At 42.0% G+C, this 23,122-nt stretch overlaps 2 protein-coding genes across 3 annotated transcripts in view; one reads left to right on the top strand and one right to left on the bottom strand.

Moving 5' to 3' along the window:
• Positions 1–23,122, top strand: part of LOC146511036 (uncharacterized) — a 189,776-nt gene that overhangs the window by 105,969 nt on the left and 60,685 nt on the right. The gene's annotated exons all lie outside the window — the stretch shown is intronic.
• mmp16a (matrix metallopeptidase 16a (membrane-inserted)) overlaps positions 1–23,122 on the bottom strand; it is a 74,073-nt gene that overhangs the window by 25,803 nt on the left and 25,148 nt on the right. For both annotated transcript variants that reach the window (XM_085172223.1, XM_085172224.1), the window contains 2 exons: positions 21,652–21,956; positions 1,112–1,273 (listed from right to left, as the gene is read on the bottom strand). In XM_085172223.1, coding sequence (XP_085028349.1) covers positions 1,112–1,273; positions 21,652–21,956 — 467 coding nt within the window. The remainder of the gene's footprint in view (positions 1–1,111; positions 1,274–21,651; positions 21,957–23,122) is intronic.

Below are 23,122 nucleotides of genomic sequence, written 5' to 3'. Positions count from 1 at the left end.
GGCATGTGGGAAAAAAATGGAGGCCAATTACTGCTAGGGGGGTGGGGGGGAAGCTGAGAGCAGAGCTGTCATCAGTCGTCCTGCCCTTCAACTCTTGGTACGACACAGAGGAGAGGGAGGGAGGGCAATGCAGAGGAATAAAACACGAGACGGATGAAGAGAGATTTGATCGCTTGCCCAGGTCTGTCACTCCCAGAGGGACGTGCCCTGACCATGTAAGCAGATGGCAGGTTCTATGTGTGTGTGCGCATGCAGCCATTCAGCAGAGTGTGACTGGTGTACAGTGTCGACAGCTGTAAGGAACGATGCTGTCATTCGCCAACGAGTCGTTTCCGAACTTAGAAGTCAAGCTGAGGTTGAGACGACAGCATCGGCACTCCCGATAACACATTTAAACATTAAGGCTTCCTCCTCCACAAGCCAGCCTCGTCTGAATTATCATTACAAGTATCCAGACTGATAACTGATTTTGCCACTGCAATCTACTAATTCAACTATGAGTGAAAAAACTGAAGAAGCAAACTCTGAGGGTGCTTCCATAAATCCTTTGCCGTCAAATTGAATTTCACACTGCCGCCCCAGAGCTATATCAGCTTTATGAGAAGACAAAGCACTGTGCAATCAGCGTCTGTCAACTCCAAATGTGTGTCGATGAGGGACGCGTGCTGTAGGCGCCCTGATGATGAAGTATGATCGGAAATGTAGGTCTTAATTGGATTCAATTTAAGTATTTGAGCCTTAATTTGAATCTTGGTCTTAATCTTATTTCTGTAACTTTGAAAGTTTGTTACAATAATGCAGAAAACAAGAGCTCCAGGTGAAGGAAGATGACTTACTTTAGCTATGTCAGCTTCATATGGTTAGGTGTGTTGGGCAGTGTACTTGTAGTTGAGCTCTTACATGGTCTACTGACTTGATATGTCACAGGAAGATGACTATGAATGCTTAGTATGTTATTGGCTTGCTTGTATGACAGCTAAAGCCTGAAGACTAACCCTTTGAGTTGTAAAGCTCCTCAGACCACACTGATAAATTCTAATACTTGGCTGTGTCCTGCCTTTGCTTAACAAACTGCTGTATTTAAATAAATAAATAAAAAAAGAAGGCTTACCATAAATTTTCTGGATGCCTAGCAGGTCATCCATTGGTAGTTTGAAGTCATCCGTGTCCATGTACTGATAGAAAGGAGCCATGATAGCTGTGGGGTCGTTGGAGTGTTCGAGGCCCAGCGCGTGACCAAGCTCATGGACGGCTACCAGGAACAAATCGTTACCTAGAAACACGAAGAGAGAGTGAAGGAGAGAGCAGCTCTGTCAGTGCTGTTGGACGTAAACGAAAGCAAGCGAATTCGGAAAAAGAAAAAGAAAAGAGAAAACTTTGTCAGCCCCAGGTTATTGTGGCTTGTCAGGGTCCACCTGTTCTAGTGCCAGAGAGGTTCCCTCAAAATAAGGCCAAGTTTTGAAAGTTTGTACAGCCATGTTTAAATAAGCAGCAGCCCTACAGGGGAAATGTTTTCTGTTAGTTTGAGGTTAGACAGCTGACTGTGTCTTACAATATGCATCCATACATATATAAGGGTCTATGCACGAGCACAGATAATCCACCATCTGCGCTCCTAACCAGTGCATCTTCAGACAGAAACACAGGCCCGCACACATACACGTGTAATAAATACAAGTACACTTCAAAGAGCACAGGCAACCCTGCGAACTGTAATTAGTCTCTAGCTGCGGAAAGCTGAAGACTACACTGGGTTCTTGACCTCTCGACTCAGAAACTCTCTGAGCCAACTAACAGCCAAACCCCAGCCCAACCCTAGCTGTATTAAAGCTGAGATATTTGGGATTGAAAGCCTCTTATTCCTCAACTTACGTCACTGGCAATCAAAACAACAACAAAAACCAGTCCTCCTCATCCTCCTCTCTGATGTTCTGCCAGCGTTTTGAATCTGACCCATAAAGAAGCTCATCATCATACAATTAGGGTTAGACTGTCTTCTATTATTTGTGACTATACACGGGCTGTCTGTGGGAAACTATTAATCTGATTCCAATGAGACGTCTTACGCTGCAATATGTTGTTGCTGAACTTCAAAGGAAAGCTTTTTTCCTAGCTGTCAGACTCAAAAAGTTATGGTTTACTGTTATGCATGAAAATGTAATAGCAGTTAGACAAAGGTCGGCTGGAGTTTAGAATCAAACTTGTCAAAAACAAAAAAATATGGGGTGAGCACCATCACCTCGCAGCAAAAAGGGTTCGCTCTGGATACTCTGGCTTCTTCCCACAGTCCAAAGACAAAGATGGGGTTAGGCTAACTTGTGACTCTAAATTGAGCTTGTCTGTCTGTGTTAACCCTGCGACAGACTGGCCAGGGTGTGCCCTGCCTCTTGTCCTGCGATGCTAACCTGGATTAGTGGAAGAAAATGGCTGGAGAAAAAAAATAGGATTTAATGTGTTTTGAGGGGGGTTTCTTTTGCACTCTCCAAGCTGCCATCTCTCTTCAGTTTTACCTTTGCTTTTTTTTTCCCCTTCTCCCCCCTTATCGCGACAAGACTCAGTGGGGATAAGCATCACTTATTCATTGGTATTCCTACGAAAGTGAGGCACTTATCTGCTGCAAAACTGTCACATGAATAACGTATCAGCAGATACAGAGACAGAGATTTAGATCTCTTCATCGTAGGTACAGTGCGATACTTAGGAATTTACGGACAAGGCTACAGCAGAGAAACGGGTTAATTGGGACCTCATGAATGATATTTGACTGTATAAATGTCAGCAGGTCTTTATAGGCTTGATGGAAAGCTCTTGCGTTAATACCCAGGTTTTCGCTGAAACAGCTTCGGGTTTCAGTCCAAGTCGTCCAATGAAAATAGATGGCTTGTAAAAGTTAGAGAAGTGTAGAAATTGAGGCAAAATTTATGCAAGCTTGTAATATTGAACAAGTGTCTGGAGATGTGGTTTATAGCAAATAAAGAGAGGCAGAGAGAAAGAAAGGAGATAAAGAGGAGAGAGATACAGCTCAGTGATTCAGGAATTATTTGAGGAGGAAATCGGGTGAGCCAGCTCTGCAGCTGAAGATCTTCCATCCCCCGCCCGAGTTGTTTCCTGGGATAGCAGCGGAAGCAGAAGGGTAAGAGTGAACAATTAAGTCTAAAAAAAATTTAAAAATCAAATTAATTCTACGAAAATAGCCGGTAGAGTTACAGCACACAAATGTGATGGTGGTCTGTGAAGAGATTTCGATCTTAGTGTAGCTGTACACGTGCTTGTTCAATTTACCCACACTAACTGGCATCATTTCTGACTTCATAAATCATATTAATAACTCACTGACCGCATCAGCACTCACTGACTCACTGACCTCATTTTTTTTTCTTACCAAAAAAGACTTGAAGCTTAGAGGAGTGTTAAAAAATATGTGTGTAGCACGTTTTGACATCATATGTGAGTAAAGTGGAAATATTGACTGTAAAGGTTTGTTTATGTGGCACTTTTCACAGACTAGGCAGTCACAAAGTAAAAAATATTGACTGTAGTAAGTTGTCCCAGTAAATATATATATATATATATATATATATATACATATATACACATATATATAGCTCTCATATACTGTTTTATTGAGAAATACATTATATGAGAGCTATTGCACAACGAGTTCTGACACTACAGATGTTCAGGTCATCAGGTGCACGACTTAAGTGAAGAACTGTCTCTGCTGTTTTCCGTCTCCATCTCGTTCCATCGCTCAATCTTGAGTCAGCCTTCCTGCCTCCCGGGTCCCTCTGAGGTCAGTGTTGTCGCTTTGACTCAGCTGCTTATGTAAGTCACGTTGTGTTAGATGGGGATGTCCTGTCGACCCCGGGGCCACAAACAAAGCTAAGACAGTTTGTACCGCCTGGCTAATTATCAGCTGGAAGTTACAGAGAGCCCAGAGAGAAAATGGTGACGCCTAGACAGACATGGGTAGATGAAGAGGATGGAGCCAGATGAAAGAAACAAAGAGCTTCGGTGCACAAGGAGGGAAACCAAGCGAGGTGAAGGTGAGAGAAAAAGTTATGGAATGGGGGAACGGAGGGGGGGGCAGACGAAGATTTGATATAGTGGATACATAGAGAGATAAAAAAGGTGAAGTAAACCAAGGAGAAAGGGCGTTTGGAGTGATAGCTACATGAGGGAAACTGGGGGGAGAAGGATGATAAAAAGAAATAGAAAAAACCTGAGGCGAAGAAAACGATAAGGTTCGGGACAGTGTACTATCGTGTAAGAGTGCTCCGGTATTCGTTCAATCACAGAGGACGAAAATGATGAAGTACACGACTCCAACTTCTGACCTTGGCATTTATAACATCGCTCTACTGTCAGTGGCCCAATCGCAACCCCAAACACAAAATAATAACGCAGAAAATAGAGGATGCAGTTGAAGAAAACAATACCAGGAGATGAAATCTGTGCAGGGTTTGTGCGATAATCCACAGAGGGTCACAGTTTTTGGATTGGGAGGATTTGAGTCCTGTATTTTCATCGTACGGTGACTCATCGTTATGTGTGCCGTTTGCGTATTTGAGCAAGACTTCAGCACACAAAAAAGACAAGTATTTATTTAGCACATGAATGAGTTTTAAGTAATAAAAATCTGCTTGTGTTAAATGATTCAGCACGGGGTTTTTTTTGTCCTGTTAAGTGGGCAACGATCAAGCGGCAGCTGCAGTGTTGCCCACACTGCTCAGGATAGGGTCAAGGTTGCTGCTAATGAGGGTCGAGGAGAAAAAAAAGAAAAATGAAATTAAAAAAATTGAAGTTGGAATGAAAGTGGAGATTTACAATCTTTTCCCACAGGATGTGCAGTAAGCAGGGGCTTTGATTAAAATGCAGAAACCTCTACCTGCTCTCCCTGAACTTACCGCGAGGAGTGCAGACAGACTGCGTAGGGTTGGAGATGAACACACACTATGGTCACCACTGTTCAATTGCAGTAATAGCTCAGGTTGTCAGCAAAAGCCTCCAGGGGCCCATAACCCTTCCTGCTTGCTTACTGCTTAACTAAGTGCCCGTGGTTCACTCAATACATGGCATCTGATGTAAGCTACAAGCCTGGGTGACCAGCAGTCAGCCCACTTGTAAGTGTACCTTGTTCTTTATCCCTCCCAGCTCTCACGTTATCACATTCTTGTGCTTCTTTTTTACTGTATACAAATCCCAAACGCCACCAAAGGACCAAGTTTTCAAAAACACAGCATCCCCTGTGACTCCTAACTACACATCGACATCAAGCTAGTGAAAGGTGTCAAACAAAGCAATTACAACTCTCACTTGTTTTATTACAGTGAAGAGGGCACCCAGCAGAGATGAACAAAACTCTAACTCCCCCACCCTTTCTTTAGAAAACACAGCTGTTATTGTGCCGTCCGAGTGTAAGCAAGCATAAGCACTCTCTTTGTCTCAGGGGATCACAAATGTTTCCTATTGTTCAGCTCCCACAGCGCCCTGAATGGCTGACACTGTGATTTCAAGAGTGGTGTTCGAAGAAGCAGCACTGCACAGTAAAGTAAATGCAAAAGGATGTTAATTGCCACCTCAAGAGCGTCTCTGGTGGATTGACAGAGCACAAGAAACAAGAGCAAGGACTCTGGTTCCTTGGTTTCATACGGAAGTCTCAGCAGAACCTAAAGCAGCCCTCACCAGTTTTTTTTTTAAACCCTTCTCTAAGCCTAAATCGTAGGTCCAGGTCTAAGAAGTTAACCAAGGAAGTGTGGCACTGAACCTGCGCAATTATGAAGTACGAAAAACACAGTTTTAAACAAAAGAAGCTAAGCGTATGTTAGCTCATCCTAGCTGCCATCTCTTGGCTACATAATTCCTTCTGGTTCCTTTGCTTTTTTCTACTGACTTTAACTGTTTTTACATTACAGTCAAACTGTTCATCAGTGTTTAGCTATGACATTTAGCTAACTACTTCAGCTCCTTAAGCACTACTGTACTGTTAGTTAATTATTAGCTATTTTAATAGTTCAGCTATTTGTGCATGACTTTAGCTTATTATTATTTTAACTGTCTGTTCATTATTTTAGCAAAACGTGTCAACTGTTTATTCAGTGCTGTTGCAGTTCATTACTTCTGTTGTTTATGCGTTTATGTGTTTATTCAGCTCATTAGTCATTAATTCTTAGCTAATTATTTGCTAATTTTAACTATATATTAGTATTCAACAGTTTAAGCATCACCTTTAGGTGTTTTAACGATTTATGCATTTCCATCAACTAGCTGTTACGTGACCTTTAGTTGACTATTTCAATTGTTTATCCATTAGGTAAGGGTTTTTATGTTTCTCCATTAAATTTTAACCCATAAGTTTCTGACTTTATACTTTAACTAAGAATTGTTAGAACTATTTATTTATCAATTTCTTATAATAAAATCAGTAGCTATGTGATGTAGTGGTTACTACATGTTTCATGTGTAAGGTGACATTATCAGACAAGACTTTAACCATTTAATCATTTCTTCCATCCATAAAGACTCAGAGCTACATATACTTTCAACAACTGCGATGGAGACCCAATGAGGTACTGATGCAGGGTGTACTGTGTCATCAGCCTTCATGAACGTGTAAGGTAGCGAGAGGATACAATCGCATTGTCAAGAAGCTGTACTAACAAAATTGCATTTGTGTCACAATACTAGTCATGCAGAACCTTAAAGAAGGTAACCTAATACGGTTTATTAAAAAACCCTAGCCTTTTAAAAAGTGCTTGACTAGAACAGGTTCAGTTTACTGTCTGAAAGAAGGAAAAAAACAGAAATCAGCTGTTGTCCTCCAGCTGGGGTGAAGTTCACGATACTGACACAGGATGCTGTTTGTCCAACTCAGTACGTCACTGGAAACAAGAGAAGCCCTGACAGGGAACCAAGCTGGAGACACGTGAGTCCACAGAGGCAGCAGAGAAAGTAAAACCGAGTGTGAGTCAATGAGAGCACTGGCTGTCCAGGAGTACTATGCTGTGCTGACAAGCTGCCAGAGGATCTCAGCCCAGTGGTTCAGTGCCTGGCTCAGAGGGCCCGGGGCACGGCAACTCTGCTGGCTGTCAAGCCAGAGCTGTGCGCCTGATTTGACAGAGTGACCATTGTGAAGAATGCAGCCAAAATACAATAGCTGCATTCTGCTCACTTCACATTCACACCCTCAATACTTCCAACACACCCTTGCAGGACAATACAGAAACACGCTGTGCGCCACTCTGTGCATTTCACCAAATCAGCTCACAAGTATTGCAAATACAAACACTTGAAAACAAGATTTCAAAGCGTCAGACTGAAACTTTTGCCCCATGCTGGTTTCTCGTGGGTACAATTTACAATTAAAATGTAACACCACTCTTCCAGTACTCAATTATATAACAGAAAGAGACTGTTTAGTAGCCAAAGTAGCCACAACACAACCTGAATACTGTTCCTAATGCAGAGATGAGCAGCTTTCATATTTAAAAAAACACCGCAAAGAGCAGTGGAAACTGATTAACCTCAGCGTTAGTGTTGTTGAGTTAATCAAACACTCCTATAGTCTAGCTTTTCTCTTTGTTTGTCCTCTCTCTCTAGGTTGTAGACACCCTGGCTGAGCAACACTTGTGCTTTTGAATCTATTACCCTTAATTCTCACAAGCGTGTCAGAGAACAAAGCCCAGCTGATGTGAGCAACATATGTACACTAGAGTAATTATTTATTTACAGACTGCTACAGACTGAAATTCGGTGTTGGGAACATTGCCAGGGATCCAGAAAATTGGCCGTTCCAGTGGACTCAAGATAAATAAACCAGCTGAAAGGAGGAAGAAAAAAACAAAAACGCTGCCAAAGAAAAACATCTTTTATTCGTGTCATGTTTATCTCTGTGCAGCACCTGTGAGTGAGACGGGGATGCGTGTGTATTTTCATTGTGATCATTAATCATTAATAATGCATTTGCCATGGTAAGTGCAGCGATGGTGTATGCATGTGTGTGTTTGCACATCCTTTGGCAGTCTGTTCCTATAGACACTGCAGGCGGCAAACAGCCATGAAAATGGTGCAAACAAGTTTCAGACCTTGCTTTGCAATTTGAAATAAAGCTAAAAAACACTAGAAAAATACTGCCTGCATCAGCTTGCCTACAGTGTTTTAAACTTCTTGTAGCCTTGCAGGTAATCACAATTCCTGATTAAAGAAGAAGAAGGCACAATAGTCGCTTTTGCCATCCCTCTGCATATTCACCTGATGCTCTTCTTTGTCTTATTTTACACTTTTACACATGCCTGAGTGCATTTTCTAACTTTTTTTCCCAGGTAGCTGTTGTGGTGGTCCTCAATGTCATTTAGCTGTTTTGTATCTGTCGTCCAGCAGCTGGACAGACTCCAGCACCACCATCTTGGACTGCAGCTGGAGACTAGTCCTTGCTCTGCTCTGGAGGTCTGCTGCGAGCTGAGGGTCACTCCATCCAGAACCTGATGGAGAGATAGTGCCACAGCGCTGAGCTCACCGAGGCTGCAGACCACAACAAGGTCTTAAATCAACAGCTGCACGTCAAGACGGCGGAGCCCGTCCACAGGACCAGGAACTGGCTGGAGAGGAAGTTATCATGTAGCTTATAATAAATGATCAATTCAGTTATGAAAGCAAAGGTACACCCAGCTGACTATTACAAACAAGGACTAACTCTGTGGCAAACACTGAAATACCCATCATTTATTTAATGCCTTACACTTCAGCTTGGCACCTCCCTTCCAACTCAGTCAGGCCTAACACTTCAGCACTTTCAGTTCACCTGCTGCAGCATTTTACCTTCTTCAAAAGTTTGGTAACAAAGCCTGAGATGCACTGATGCACGAACCATCCTAAAACATTCCCAAACATTACAAAAAAACCTCCCCTGAGAAACCCTGATGGCGACACGGCTACTCCCACCCTTAAAATACAAAGAAAATGTGCACAGCACATCAGAGCAGACATAAGGGATACTGTTTCAAGAGTGTCTTTAGAACAAAACGAACCCCGGCCAGGTTTGTTTACACTTTTTGTTTACTGAGGATTATGGGTATGAGGTTATGACAGCATCTGACTGACTTGTGGGAGGGCGAGCCTCCCGAGGTGTGCGATTTGTTTGCCTCTGAGAGTGTTAAGTGTGTGCGTGAGCGTATTCGTGTGTGGGGGCAGAAGAGAGCACAGCCACCCACATAGAAGTTTATCCTGTCAGTAGGCAGCCGTATTTTTCTAGTGGCAGCCATAGTGGGCAGGAACACATGGTGATCTCTCTGCTGTCTTTGTCTTTCTATTTCATTTTCTTTGGGAAAAAGTGGAAAAACTATTCGGTGAATGCTTTTTTCCCCCTCTTCAATCAGATACATAATATTCAGTGTGCTAAAGATACTGCACCTGGCAAATTCAAGAACTAGTAAAAAGAAGATCCAGAGACGAGGTGGCTACATAATCTAACGCCTGTATTACAGCCCATGGTTGTAACAGTGCAGTGCAGCTTTCATGGCATTCTTTAATTACTTGCTGTACATTAATCTGTCAGACTAAAACAGATACAGGATCCCAGTCCTTTCAGTCATATTGATGTCTCCGGTGGCCTGACTTTAAATTCAGACATGGGCTGGACAAAATGAAGACAAATGCTTTAATTTGCAAACGTTATTTTCTGCACTTAACTCCGCTTATATAAGTGACACACTTTTGTAAAACAAGACAATTAACTTGAGATTTCTCTGCATTATTAGCTCCTGTGTGCCACATTCACCCAGCGCCAACTTCCTTCCAGCTTTATTGTTGCCTGAGAGCCAAAGCCGGGGGCATAAAACCCCATTAACCTCTTACTTTTTTCTTTTAACATACTCATCTGTATGTATTACATCACATTTCACACATATGCCTCGCACAGTGTTGTGTATATGCATGTATTCGGTTATATATTATTCATCGTGCTCCCAGGTAACCGTTTCAAATCATACTGTCAAATCTATCCATCCATCATGCAAGAGACAAACTGCCTCATATGTAGCACCACTGCACTGGGTTTGTATATGTGTGTGGACATTTCTGTTCTTCTGTTTTACAGCATGTGTCCTCCCACAAACCTACAGCAACCCAGCCATCGATACAGTTCCTACCACCTGCCCAAACAGCCCTGTTTGATGTCCTCGAGATTCACGAGTACACGTGTTTCCAGTAAAAAGATAAAGATCTATTCCTCGGGTAAGAAAAAAAGAACCCACATCTGAATCTCCCCATTTATTTTCTCCATCTGGGAAATAGAGAGCGGCAGCAGGAGAGCAGGGGAGATAGGACAAAGACAGAGACTGAAGGGCACAAGAAAGATTACAATTCTTTATAGAAACCGGCAGATGATGAAGTGCAGTTTTGTGAGTGGGACAACCTTGAAAGAACTTTTCTGGACTATCCTGTAAATATCAGGCATACGTTGTGTAATTAAAAACAAACAGCCCCTATTAACAAAACAAAACAATACAGAAGGAAAAAAATAAACTGATAAATTTTCATTTAACTAAATATTGCTGAGAAAGGCTAAAATGGTCATTTGACACCATTAGAGCTTCAATGCTAATTCAAATCGCACAATCGACTTAATGGCTTTCACACTATTTCACATTATTAGCGATCCTGAGGAAACAATACTTTTTTTTCAGAGCTGCGTCTGGTTCCAGTACAGGAGTATGCTGCCAATTAATTTACTCGTTTACTTGAACAATGCACTGCAGAGCACCAGAGCCCAACGAGAACAGACTCTGATTCATGCTGGAAATGGACTGTGAAAGCCACTGTCCTTTGCTTCGGCGTACACTGCTCCGTGTTTTAGTCAGAAACGAGCCTCTAGTCTATCCGGTGAAGTCAGTGGGACACAAATCAAAGCATCCAAACACTTAATCAATGTTTCGTCTCTGGAGGACGAGGAACCTCTGGAGGAACCCGGTGAGTTTGGCCTGGAACCAGGAACGGGAGGTAAAATAAGATCCAGGTAAATAATTTGACCCTTTAAAAAAAAAGCGGCTGCTCAAGGGAGAGAAAATGAAGAACAGGTTTCAGAGAACCGGTTCCAGATCATACCTCATTTCTTTTCAGATTTAGAAGAAATAAAACAGCTGAGAACATGCTGGAAATCTGTGCAGGCTTACCCCGCCTCTGCAGAAGATCCATCAGGAACCAGAGTTAAGCAACCTTGGGGGGTGGGGCCTACAGCACTAAGTGTTAATGATTGGTCAAGTGATTTGATATTCAATCAATTAGTTGGTGAGAACTGGTTCACTTACTTTAGACCTAGCATTTTAAGTGTTGGGTATTTGGTCAATCAACTTTAATGTATAAAATCAAAGGTTTATTAATAATTATGGAAAAGATGCTCTGTGTAAAATGAATGTAAACCAATTATGTACATTTCATTTGATCAGTTTCCTTAATCTGACGGCTGTAATTTTTTAGATTGTATTTATATGACAAAATTACATGGAAAAAAAAGTTAAAACCTTGACCCTATAATACCAAATGTATCATAAGGGATACACTAGTGTTTGTGTTTTTGTGACGTTCTGAGACTTCTACAGCATCATTTTTCACCCTCCTCTAAAACAATCTGAATAATCTCCACAATACTTTACCACACATACCAAATTAAAACTCATACGTGCAAATTACTATTTCATTTTGTTTCTTTTTTGACAAAAGGTTCAATAAACACTCCATTCTCAAATAGTTTTTTGGAATTTTTGCTGAAATATTCTGGAAACTATTGCATGTTTTAAGGACATCAAGTCAGCATTTTGGACTTAAATATTTTTTGTCAAACTCACACTTCGCTTTTAGGGAAGAAAGCCACTACCTGTCACTTTTAACTAACAAAATTATTTATCAAATGAATGACTTTACGCCCTTTCCTGCTCTGAAGTAAACAGGCAAAGGAATCCCCGAGCCAGCTCCTGACATCACAAACCTGAGCCAGCCACAAAACACAGAGGAGACGCCACTTTGGAAATTAGACCAAATTACGAGGGAAGAAAAATAGAAATACATCACTTGCTGGAGTGGAATGACAAATCCAAACATGCTGCAGGAGACTTAAAAAGAATAAATAAATAAAAACCCGATAAGAAATCTAAAATAAGACCATAGGAGCTTACAGACTGAAAGACCGTAGCCTGACAGCAGACAGGCCAACCTTCCCAAAACGTTGTCCAAACAACATGCAGAGACCTTCCCCATTTGGAAAAATATATGTTGTAATTTTAATGTCTGGACAACGAGGCAAAATGACTCTTCAATCCCGGCAAGTGCTGCCCATTAAGCATGTTTCTGCCCGCCACAGCCAGAAGGAAATATCAGTGAGTCAATCAAGCAAATAAACTGGGTTCCTCGGGTTCTCGCTTCGGGATAAGCAGTCACCCATGTATCCGAATCATAACTGTTTTTTATTTTTGTTGTTGGATTGATTTGTATTGTAGCCATTACTATTTTAACAGCTTTATAACAGTGCTTTGGAAACACATCAAGTGCTACGCCAGCCAAACCCACTGAACCTAATGGACAGAGCCAGTGCGAGAATGAAAGCGAGGAACAGGAGAACAAGAGAAACGGGGTGGAAAAGACAGAGCGCACCGCTTCCTCCTCATCACCCAGTAGGAGTAGCAGCCTAAAAATAAACCTGCAAGGACACCATATGTTCTTCAGTTCCTCAACTACTCTTCCTTTTCTCTCTCTTGTACTCTACCTGCTCTAACGTCTGCTTTTTTTATGTGTGTGTGTATTCTTCTGTTTTCTCATTCGTTACGGTACCCTGACTCAACAGTGGCTGCTGCACATAACAATGCCAGCTCTGCCTGCCGTGGAGACGCCTAAAAATCTATCGCCTTTCATTGTCAGCTGGTAAAAACAACAACAACAACAACAACAAATTAAAAAAAAAACCCAAAATGGCATCTGCTTTGAATGCACCATTGGATAACAAGGACCGGACGTCGATGATAAACTGTTTTGGCGAATGTCATCGGGGATCTGAGCTTTCTTCCAAGACCATCAATCAAATGTGTAGATCCTGACGTCCACTCCGTCAACCAACCTTCACTCGGTTATCAAGTGCCCCACTAACACCCCAAATTTTCTAATCTTCCTACCTGGAAATGTAAATTCTTAGTGTATTTTTCCTTGGCGGGGGTGTGTTTTTCTAACCTCTCCGGTTCATTTTTGGGGGTAAGGGTGAAGAACATAATAATGCGCTGGAATCTCTCATTTCCTGTGTGTAGGTCTAGCCTTCATGCTGTGTTGTTACATAGTTTCCCCTGATATTAGCGAAGGCTGGAGGTCCTTGAAGACATACCAGGCCTTATAAGTCACCCTCGGGTGAAACTGGGTGTTTGTGTACAGTCATGGTATGCAGTGAAGGTGATGAAATGTTTCTTTAGTGCCAGGCTGGGTTTTTTTTGTTGGTTTTTTCCCCTCAAATCCAGTCAGCCTCTCTGCGACTTAAAGTCTAAATGGAATACATCTCATCTGTTCCTACATCAATCGCTTTTGGTTTTTCCACAAAGGAAACCACAGCGACCTCAGCCCACGACGATGACCTCGTGATAAAGCACAGATGAGTGTTGATGCTTATTTGCCTCATCTTTTTTTTTCCTGGTGCACAAATGGAAAAACTGTCAAAAAATAAATAAATAAATAAAACAACTTTTGCAAATGTGGTCACGGCATGTTGAGACAATCTAATCATCTCCATCTCCAGTTCTAGTTCTTTACTCCTTATCATGTGTTCAACCAAATCCCTCCAATCTTCTCCTCTTTGCCCTCCAGCACTCTGCTTCTACACCGCACCCCCCATTTTTATTTATTTATTTATTTTTCCATGATGTCTCACGCAATCCTCTTATCCTCCTGGCATAATTTTCACATCCACCCTCCGCTCTCCTTTCGATTGTACCCTATGAAATCTTTAGCCCATTCTCTTATGCCTCCATCTATCCCTGCATCTATTGATCTCTTACAGCCATTCATCCATCCATCGGGCTCTTAAGCCAGGCATTTGGGGAGTGTACAGCAGCTGCAGGAACTCCAGGAGCACTTCTCTCTGTTTTTGGCCACGGGGTTTTTGCAAAGCAGAGCAGAGATAGTAACAACACCAATTGAGAGAAAGAGATCTCCAGTATCCAACTTTAAGGTAAAATTACATAACAGCATTGCTAGCTGCACTCCAGGATGGATACACTAATCAAATCATACACAAATCATCAGGCTGCATATGTCCAATTTACCGTTTGTCCCTGTTAGAGGTGATTGTTAAGGTGTTTTAACCAGAGTTGTTTAAAGAAATCAAGTAATGTTTGTTTGAAAGCAGCACAAGAGGCAAACACGCCCTTTAAACACAGGCTTCTAGGAAAGCAATCTCACCAACGCGCCGTGTCAAACAACCTTCACGCGCTCTTTTAAGGCACAACACCCTGCACGTAAAGGTGCGATATGATCTGTGTCTGAGTCTGCTCGCCGCAAGGAAGAGGGGAGGGTTTAGGGTGAAGCAAAAAAGCGATAACACCGGCCGGATGAGAATAAATTCTCCAGAGTTGAATCAATGACATGAATCCCGCTACAAGCAAACACAGTCTAATTTCCAAATATCTGTATGCTAACGATTCATGTGTTGTGACATAGTACATTCATAAGGATGAAAAATGAAAAAGGGAAACAAACTCATTTAAGTCTTGCAAGAACTCTTTCATCAGTCAACACAGGTCAGCGTGAAGTTACAAACATAACACTATAAAAATGTTGCGGCCATGCTGATACTATAAAGCAGGGATGGGTGATCCAGCATCAAAGGAAATTTGTGGTACTGACATTTATGATGATGTAGAAAAATAAAATACAATATTTAGCAGGGATTGCAGCTTTCAGGCAGAAACATTAATAAATGTAAGTAAATCAGGGATGCTGTATGTTGTCTCGAGCTCTTTATCCAGCTGCTTAAAGCCCCCATTTTGCCACCGTGTAACTGCATCAGTAATTTGCATCCACCGTTTGGCTCTTCCTTTTTTAACCTCTTAAGCCCCAAGGGGGTTTCTGAGCTTCCTGCTCGAAAATGTAATGCCCAATTTTAATTGATTATTTCTCTGCAATTACAAACTCTGTCCTTACAATCTTGGTATCAAAATAAAGCTAACACTTGGGAAATTTCATCAGAGGTGTAAATATTGAAGCAGATATTACTGTGTCAAAGTTACTGAGACTGGAACACAGATAAAGTAAGTCGATTTTATCCTCGCCTAATTTTTATTTTTAATTTTTAGCATTTTTTTTAGCATAATTATGGCTCAGATCACATTTGGTTCCAGAAATTCAGTAACCAACATATAAACATCATCTGTGCAAAGATTCATGTTTCTAAAGTGAAACAGTGAAAATTTACAGCCCTGTCAATACATGAATATTCAGACGTTGTACAAAAAATTGGCACACAATTGGACACCATGCTAGTTGATTTTTTTAAGTATTAAAGAGCAGAAATGTATAAATTTTATTAACAGGCCTAAAAATGCTTTTTAAAAAAGGCTAGGTAGGCATGGTAACTACTGGTAATCACGTGGCTACCGGTTACCGGCGAAAATAACGGAGGAAATCGGGACGGTAAGCCAATTTCTGTCTTAGCGCATTTGCGCTGCTGTGTGTTTTTGTGGTCTTCTTTTGCGGCTCATTCAGTGAATTTTGGTCTGATCGTGGTGAAACTTGGTGTGTGGAGTCAGTGATAGCCCTGGAAGCTAACCACCCTGTCTTTAGCCGGTTACATGAAGTCTGAAGAATTTCTGGTTCGGTTTTGTTTGTTTAGCGGACTTCTGCGCATTTACGTAACTGCTCGTTTAATCACGGCTTGTTTTCGGTGTGTTTGGTGGTTGTAGAAATGGTTTGTATGACATTTTAGCTGAGATTCTGAGGTTTCTGTGGATACCACACATGTCTGGACTTATATTTCTCAACCCGCGTTATAACCGATTAAACGTGATCTCCTCCTTTTTGCCCCCGGTACCGGGGGCGTGGGGCTTAAGTGGTTTAAGCAGCGCAACTTCAGAGATGGATAGTTGAGTCACTTTTGGGTCGCACGTCAGCGGCGACTAGCATGTCCTCCTTATGTCGCAACCGTGTTCTACTTGACCACATGTTTGTTGTCTCGCCCTTGGTGGGAACAGTTCTCCTGCATATTTTGCAGTATTGTGATGTGTGAGAGGATTGTTTTTATTAGATTGTTATCAGAAGCTGAGATGATGCTCTCGCTCTCAGACATTTCAGGGCTTGTCTTATTGTTGGGAACATGAAAACGCATGACACTGCTATAGCAGGACACGGAAATATGGCACTTTTATATCATCATGGACAATATGATATGGCACAGCACTACTGTAAAGAACTCAAAACCCTTAGATTTTAATATTCAAAACCTTCTTTTCACTTTTTCATCATCCTAAACTGTATCTGAACATGCCTTCTTCCAAAAAGCAACCACAAGCTCGCATTATGACTGTAATTAATATTATGTGCATTTCCACACTAAAAGGAAGCTTGGAGACCTCTGCTTATTTCTGAAAGTACCGTTTTGTTTTTAATCCAGCGTTGCACTGTTGGTTACAGAACACAGCATTTGGCTTCTCTAAAATGTGACAAACAACTCTTTCAGAGATGCATTAGACTTGAAAATGAGAACTGAAACGCCATCATAATCTGAAAATCTCTCATTTTTGATTTTGGTTACATCCAAGTAAAAACTAGACCTGCTAATGTTTAAGTGGCCACTTACAGTGCATCTACTTGTTAAACACGACTCTCAAAACCCCACATGATGTTATTAGCGAGCAAACAGCTAATAAGTGGGTGAAAGTGGAGTCTCCACAGATGGTCTGGCACAGCCTTGGTTTGTTTACTTTCACATTCAGGATCCATTAATGTATAAATCACTTTCTTAATGAATTACTTTGCCTTTACAGTGTGTGAAAAAGTTTCATAAAGAATTACAAATTCAATGTTTTACCTGAAAACCCCCAAAAGGCAATTAATATATGAAAACATAACACTTGGAAAAAGCGCAAAAACTGATATTAGGGAAGCTTGAGGCAGCAGATGTTTAGAATTCTTAGCTTGAAAAACAGATTTAAATTTTGGCAGAAACATCTTCAGGTACAACACGGTTTTCTTTTTTTCTTTTGTCACGCTGCCGTGGTTGTAGCTTTTCTAGTGTGTTTTAATTTAGAGTCGCCACCTTCTCTCCTTTGTGATAAATGTACCAAAATCAAACACACATAACAGCTGCATATTAGCTACTGTATATCAAGACTCCCTCAAAGATTACACTGAACTGTTGTTATGGCACTCTACCATATAGACCATATACCAAAGCATTTATGGTGTAGTACTTATAACACTGAGCCAAATTTGATCATCAGATTATTGTAAGAATTCTTGGTCATGGTAGCCTAACGCTAGCTAAACTTGAACACATTTCTTGATCACAAAAACAACAACCAATGTCCAAACACAAAGTAATTTACAAAGACTTAGTGACAAGTCGGCACATAAAATGTATATGCTATGACTGATAACTCTAACCCTTGCTATAACCACGGAGCGGTAGGGAAAATTGTGATGCAGTTGTTCGCCTTTAAAGTTGTGTCTTAATGATTTAACCAACATCCCTCAAAGGCACAGCTTTTACATTGAAAGAAAATGGTCTCTGTTTCCAGTTTGCATCACATTTTTTGCAGTTTCTCTACCACTTAGCAAAAAGTTGGCAAGTGTGCTTGAGACCAAAGCAATCACAAGGGGGTTTTCGGTGTTGCACCACATACCTCACTAGCAACAGAAAGTGACCTTCAGCAAACACGAGCCTACTGGGTAGCGAATACCAATTTTTCCTAGCAACCAGTGGTTGTCAGACAGCACCCAATCAGTGTCTAGTCTTGAATAAATCACTCTCCAACATGTGCTAAAAATCACACTGAATGAAACTTTTCCATTAACTCCTGTGCTGGAGTGTGAGTGGAACTGTACATGTGAGTACTTAAACACACATGTATACAAGTGTTTGTCTCAGCGCAAACAGGGATTAATCCCCATCCAGCGTGCATCTGTGACACCATCGTCCAAAAAAACAACAATAACATCGACGGTGTGACGCTGGCAACAGTCGCCCTGATGATTGATATTTTTCTTTTCTCTCGACAACAGTGCAGGGGGAGGATTAGGTATGACAGCTTACCAGACAGCAGCTCATCTCTGCTGTGTGTCTGTGTGGGATTGTAACTTTGAAACACAACAAAGAAGGAGGGAGAGGAGACTGAAAGAAAAAAAAAAGGATGAAAAAAGGAACTGAAAAGCTAAAAATCATGTGCTGGTCTGAGCAAACATTACATCATTCCCAGCTGTTCTTACAAAGTGTGGGATGAATCAGAGATGGATTACAAATCCTTGAAATAGCATGCACTGGAAATATATGGAATTATCCATCCCCACCGCCACAACATCTAGATTAAAATGAACATCTGCGTGCGTCATTTTACTGCCGCCGATTCCAGATAAACAAAAGCGAGCTGAGTTTCGCATCTTTGGCTCTTAAATTGTAAGTCAGCCAACAGGAATGACATGAAAAAATGCTTCTGGAGATATTTCTTTGTAAATAAATTACATTGTTTCCATTTTACACATTAGTCATAATCTAGGAAGCATCACTTCAGCGTAAGAGCACCTGTCTGCCTATTGTTTGAGCAGGAATATCGACACAGCAGCAGTGCCAGTGCAGAAAGCTCGGAAATGTACTGCACTGGCCAATAAAATCCATGTAAAAGCAAGATTATGACAACTCTCCACAGAGCCTCGTCTCTCTAGTCTCCATCATTAGTACCTCTGTGCAGTTTGTCTGGCATCTGAGGAGCTTTCAGTTTCATTGAGCTGTTAGCACAAACACATTTGATCATTTCTTTGCCTTTATTTGACAGTGAGGGCCTTGCACTTACGTGACACTTTATAATCCATTACCATCCATCTACTGTATAAGGATGCAAAAACACAGGAGTAACTGTAAATGCCTTAAAATACGGTACATGCTCTCTTTTACTTTTTCTTTTTTTTTTTGTTTTCATCTCTCTGGGAAGCTGAGCAAATAAATGGCCAGAACAAAAGAGTTCAGACTTTATGTGTTTACGAGATGAAATAAAAACACCACTAACTGAAGCAATACTGCAGAGATTGTGTCATGATATATTAATCTGATCACAGCTACACTGGCTGCAACAGTACGCGGTGCAACGAAACAGGACTATGTTTAATTATTAGTACTGAAGTTGTAGCGTTATTGCTTGCGGTACTATTATCTTACAGTTTTTAAGTGTTCGTCTGCCAAAAGCTACACTATGGCTCAAAGCCTCGCGACCGTGCCAAGTCGAGAAAAACAATCTGGCAGAGCGATGCAGAGCCTGATATTTGCAATAGTTCTTGGCATAGGAATTGTTACATTTCAGGATGAGAAAGAAAAAAGCTTTGAGCTGTGTGCTTCTTCAAAACTCATCTAAATGTAACGCCAGCCGTCACACAGGAATAAGAGCAGCCCCCGCCACGGCGAGGAGTCAGGACTCAGCCAGTAAACACTCCCATTTGAAGAAAAAAAAAAAGCTGGAGAGAGCGTAATGGAAGTGCCTGCATTATGGGATGTTTTCACAGGAGTGTGGGCCACAGCAGGGCTGTATTAATACTGCACTGAGGGGAGGAACAGAACGTGTCTGCGTGAATCGTGGCCTTCAGTGACAGCTGCTTGTCAGTGAGCGCGTGAGTGCGTGGGTAACGTGTGGGTCTTTACCTTCGCGTGTGCTCATGTGCGTGTTAATACATATGTATCATGTCAAAGAGTGGAGCAGAATGAACGACCAGCATTGTCGACGGTTACTAGAGGTTATCGTTATCCTAAATAGAGAGTCACACTGATCGATCAAACCTTAAAGAAAAGCTGTTCACTCTGTTCTGTCTGAACCTGCCAATGCCCCTCCGCTCCAGCTTAAAATTCTGTCTTCAACAGCAAGTTACTTACTCCGATTTCCAACGAGTAGTGTTCACCAGCTCCCACTCATCTCCCTCTCTTGCCTTTCCTCTTCAAATGTTTTCTTTACTCCTCGCTACGCTGCTCATTCAGTCTTTCCCTCTCCTTCTGTCTCTCTTATGAGCGCTTGAACTTCCAATATTTGTCTAATGACACTGTGCTTCTCTCTGTTATCCTCTCTTTTGCTTGCTGTTATCTCCGCTGCCTTCCCGCTAGGAATCTCATCTGTTTTTATGTATATATATATTTTTTTTTTCATCTGTGTCCCTCATTCTTAAGTGTCCCTGTGTCCCTCATCCTTGGCGCTGCACTCGGTTACCACTGCTATTGTTTTTTGGCTCATGACTCACTGACAGCAGGGCGGATCAGCTCCTAGAATTTAATGAGGGATTCAAGCAGAGGTACGTCCATCTTTTGCAAACTCGGACAAATCTTATTGTGATTGGATCATCTTTGCAGACCTTTCTTTCCACCCTCTCTCGCTCTTCATTGACTCTCGCTTAAGGGTGCACAGAGTTCAGAGCTTCACCTAGGACTGGCTGCCACTAATACACAAAAAACACAAGTGGAGATCTGTTGCATCTCAGCACAACGACTTGGACTGCAACGCGGCTGCTCAGACTGCACCATGCAGAACACAATGGCATGCAGACCCCGCTAAAGGCGGGCTGCAAGGCTCCAAGGGCAGGTACTCAGCGAGGGCACGGGCTTGAGATCGGCGCAGAGTGAGAGGGGATATGATTACTGTTGTTCAACGAGGGCGGTATTCGCATTGAGAAAGAGAGATGAAGGAACAAGCCTCAGCAAATCACAGCTGTAAATCACAGCACAGCAGCAAGGAATGACCTGACCCCGCAAAACCAACAGCATCACGACCCATGGCTCAGTGCAGACGTAGTGAACACAAAATACACTTTTGCCTTTACAATTACCAGAGTAAATATGTAGTAAATGTGAAAAAAAGTATTAAACCTGTAACTATATCCGTAAAGCCACATTGACAGGTTGGAAAACAATTTCCTGTTTTACTGTTTTGGATGCGAGGCCGTGGGAAATCCCGTGTCTCACCTCAGGGATCAGGATATCCTGTGTCGATCATTTCTGTCCACTTTTGATGAAATAAAACAGGCGAGTGAAAAAAAAGGGCAGAATACTCCAAAGTAAGGATGTGAGTTTAACGTCATTGGAGGTTACCTGAAATCGATAGCAACTTCTGAGCATTACACATTGTTTAACGTTAACTAAAAATGAACGCACAACCAAGGACTAATTAACAGTGTGACGAGTTTGTGTTTTATGGACATTTTGTGTGTGAATTAAACTCGTTTTAAACCTTATTGGCTGCCATGTCTCTGCAGAAAACCAATTAGCAGCAGCAGCTTATTATGTGTAAGGTCAGCAGTTTGGCTTCTGGTCAAGCTGCTGGGACTATTTTGTTGTAAATACTCAATAAAAGCCACTGTTTTATGACTGATGTCTGGTTTTGTTGTATTTTTGCAACAAGCTGATGAAACCATGAAGGTCAACAGTGTATTTACCATCCTTACCATCGTGGTTGGGGTTGCCCAGCGTCCAAGGCTCATCTGAGTCAAAGTGTGTGTCGCCTCCTATTCCCGGCCCTGGAAAGTAGGCATGGGCCAGGAAGCCCCCCTCGCCATCGAAGGGTGAGCTGTCTCCGTGGAAACCTGAAGCAAAGATGATGGTGATGTCCACGTCTTTCTTGCTCCTCTCCAGCTCGCTGTAGGGCACAGCCTCAAAGCGCAGTGGCGTCACGCTTTGCCACACGTCGAAGGCTCGCCGAATGGCATCGTGGGTCTCCTCAGCACCCACTTTGGGTGTCACGTTTTTTATGCTGCAGAGATGTGAGATAAAAGACAGGGGGTAAAGAAGTTAGACTGGAGAAATGCACGCAGGCCAGATCATTTTCTTTTTATCATCAAGCCTCAAATCTGGATTTCTCTTTCAGCTGTCAAGATGAGCAAATCCATTGTAAATTGGTCTAATAAGGAGCTCACAGCACTGGGTAAAATAAACACACTCAAGAGTGGCTTATTGTGCTGGATGACCACTCAGAGGAAAAAGACAAAATTAAAGAACAGAATCAAATCAGGGAAGAAAATAAAGTCCTGTGAATCTGAGACATGGCAAGGCAGAAACTGACAGTGAGTTCAAGCACAACGGCTGAAAGAGGCGAACATCGCTGCATGTCAATCTATGTGATCTCACTACGCCAAACAAGAAGAGGAAAAAACCCAACTATCACCACTTCTCCCTGCATGCTGCCATTTCACGCTCGTCCTACTCGCCAACAGAGAGCTAAATGGAGCGATTTGTGAGAGAAAACAGCTGAGTCCTCCCCCGCCGGCTTTGAGTCGGTGCAGGTGTGGAGAGGATGGGACAATTTCCTGCCACTGGAATTTATTTTCTAATTAAGGATTATCAACAGTCCACTGCCTGCTGAGAGCCACAGTCTGGTTTGGGCAATCAGGAAAAACCTCTCTCCGCTTTATTCTAGTCTGACAATATCTCAGTGTCACGCTCTATTAAAATCTGGTTCGTCTCCAGGGATAGACAGATAGGTGTAGCTTACATCAGTCAACTTAAGACACTTGTAAACACAAGCCGCTCTGTGTGTTATTCTGCTGCTGCGTCTGATTTGGGAGGAACGACGATGTTTAATTTAAGTGCGTAAAAAAAAGTGGGAGTCAAAACAGCTCCGCGTCAGTTTCTTTGTTTTCTTGTTCAACTGCTTCAAGTTTATTCAAGACTTCCCTGTTATCGCATCCACCCAGTCTCCTTTGTGTACCCTCCGTCACCTCGTCACCTTTGTTCCCGTTTTCATTTGAATTCTTCACAGTTTCTGTGTTTGGCTGTCAGCGCTGTCGTTTTCCATAATAGGAATAAATATTATCAGAACGCCTTTGTCTACCACTGCGAGGCACATTTATATACACTGCAAATTGATACCACACGTAAGCTCCGATTCATTATTGAATCACATTTGGTGAAGAGGGAAGC

The sequence above is a fragment of the Neolamprologus multifasciatus genome, chromosome 9 (genome assembly GCF_963576455.1).
Source record: "Neolamprologus multifasciatus chromosome 9, fNeoMul1.2, whole genome shotgun sequence".
Taxonomy (NCBI): domain Eukaryota; kingdom Metazoa; phylum Chordata; class Actinopteri; order Cichliformes; family Cichlidae; genus Neolamprologus; species Neolamprologus multifasciatus.
Note: the sequence above shows the minus strand (reverse complement) of the source record. Positions and strands in the feature narration are given on the sequence as shown.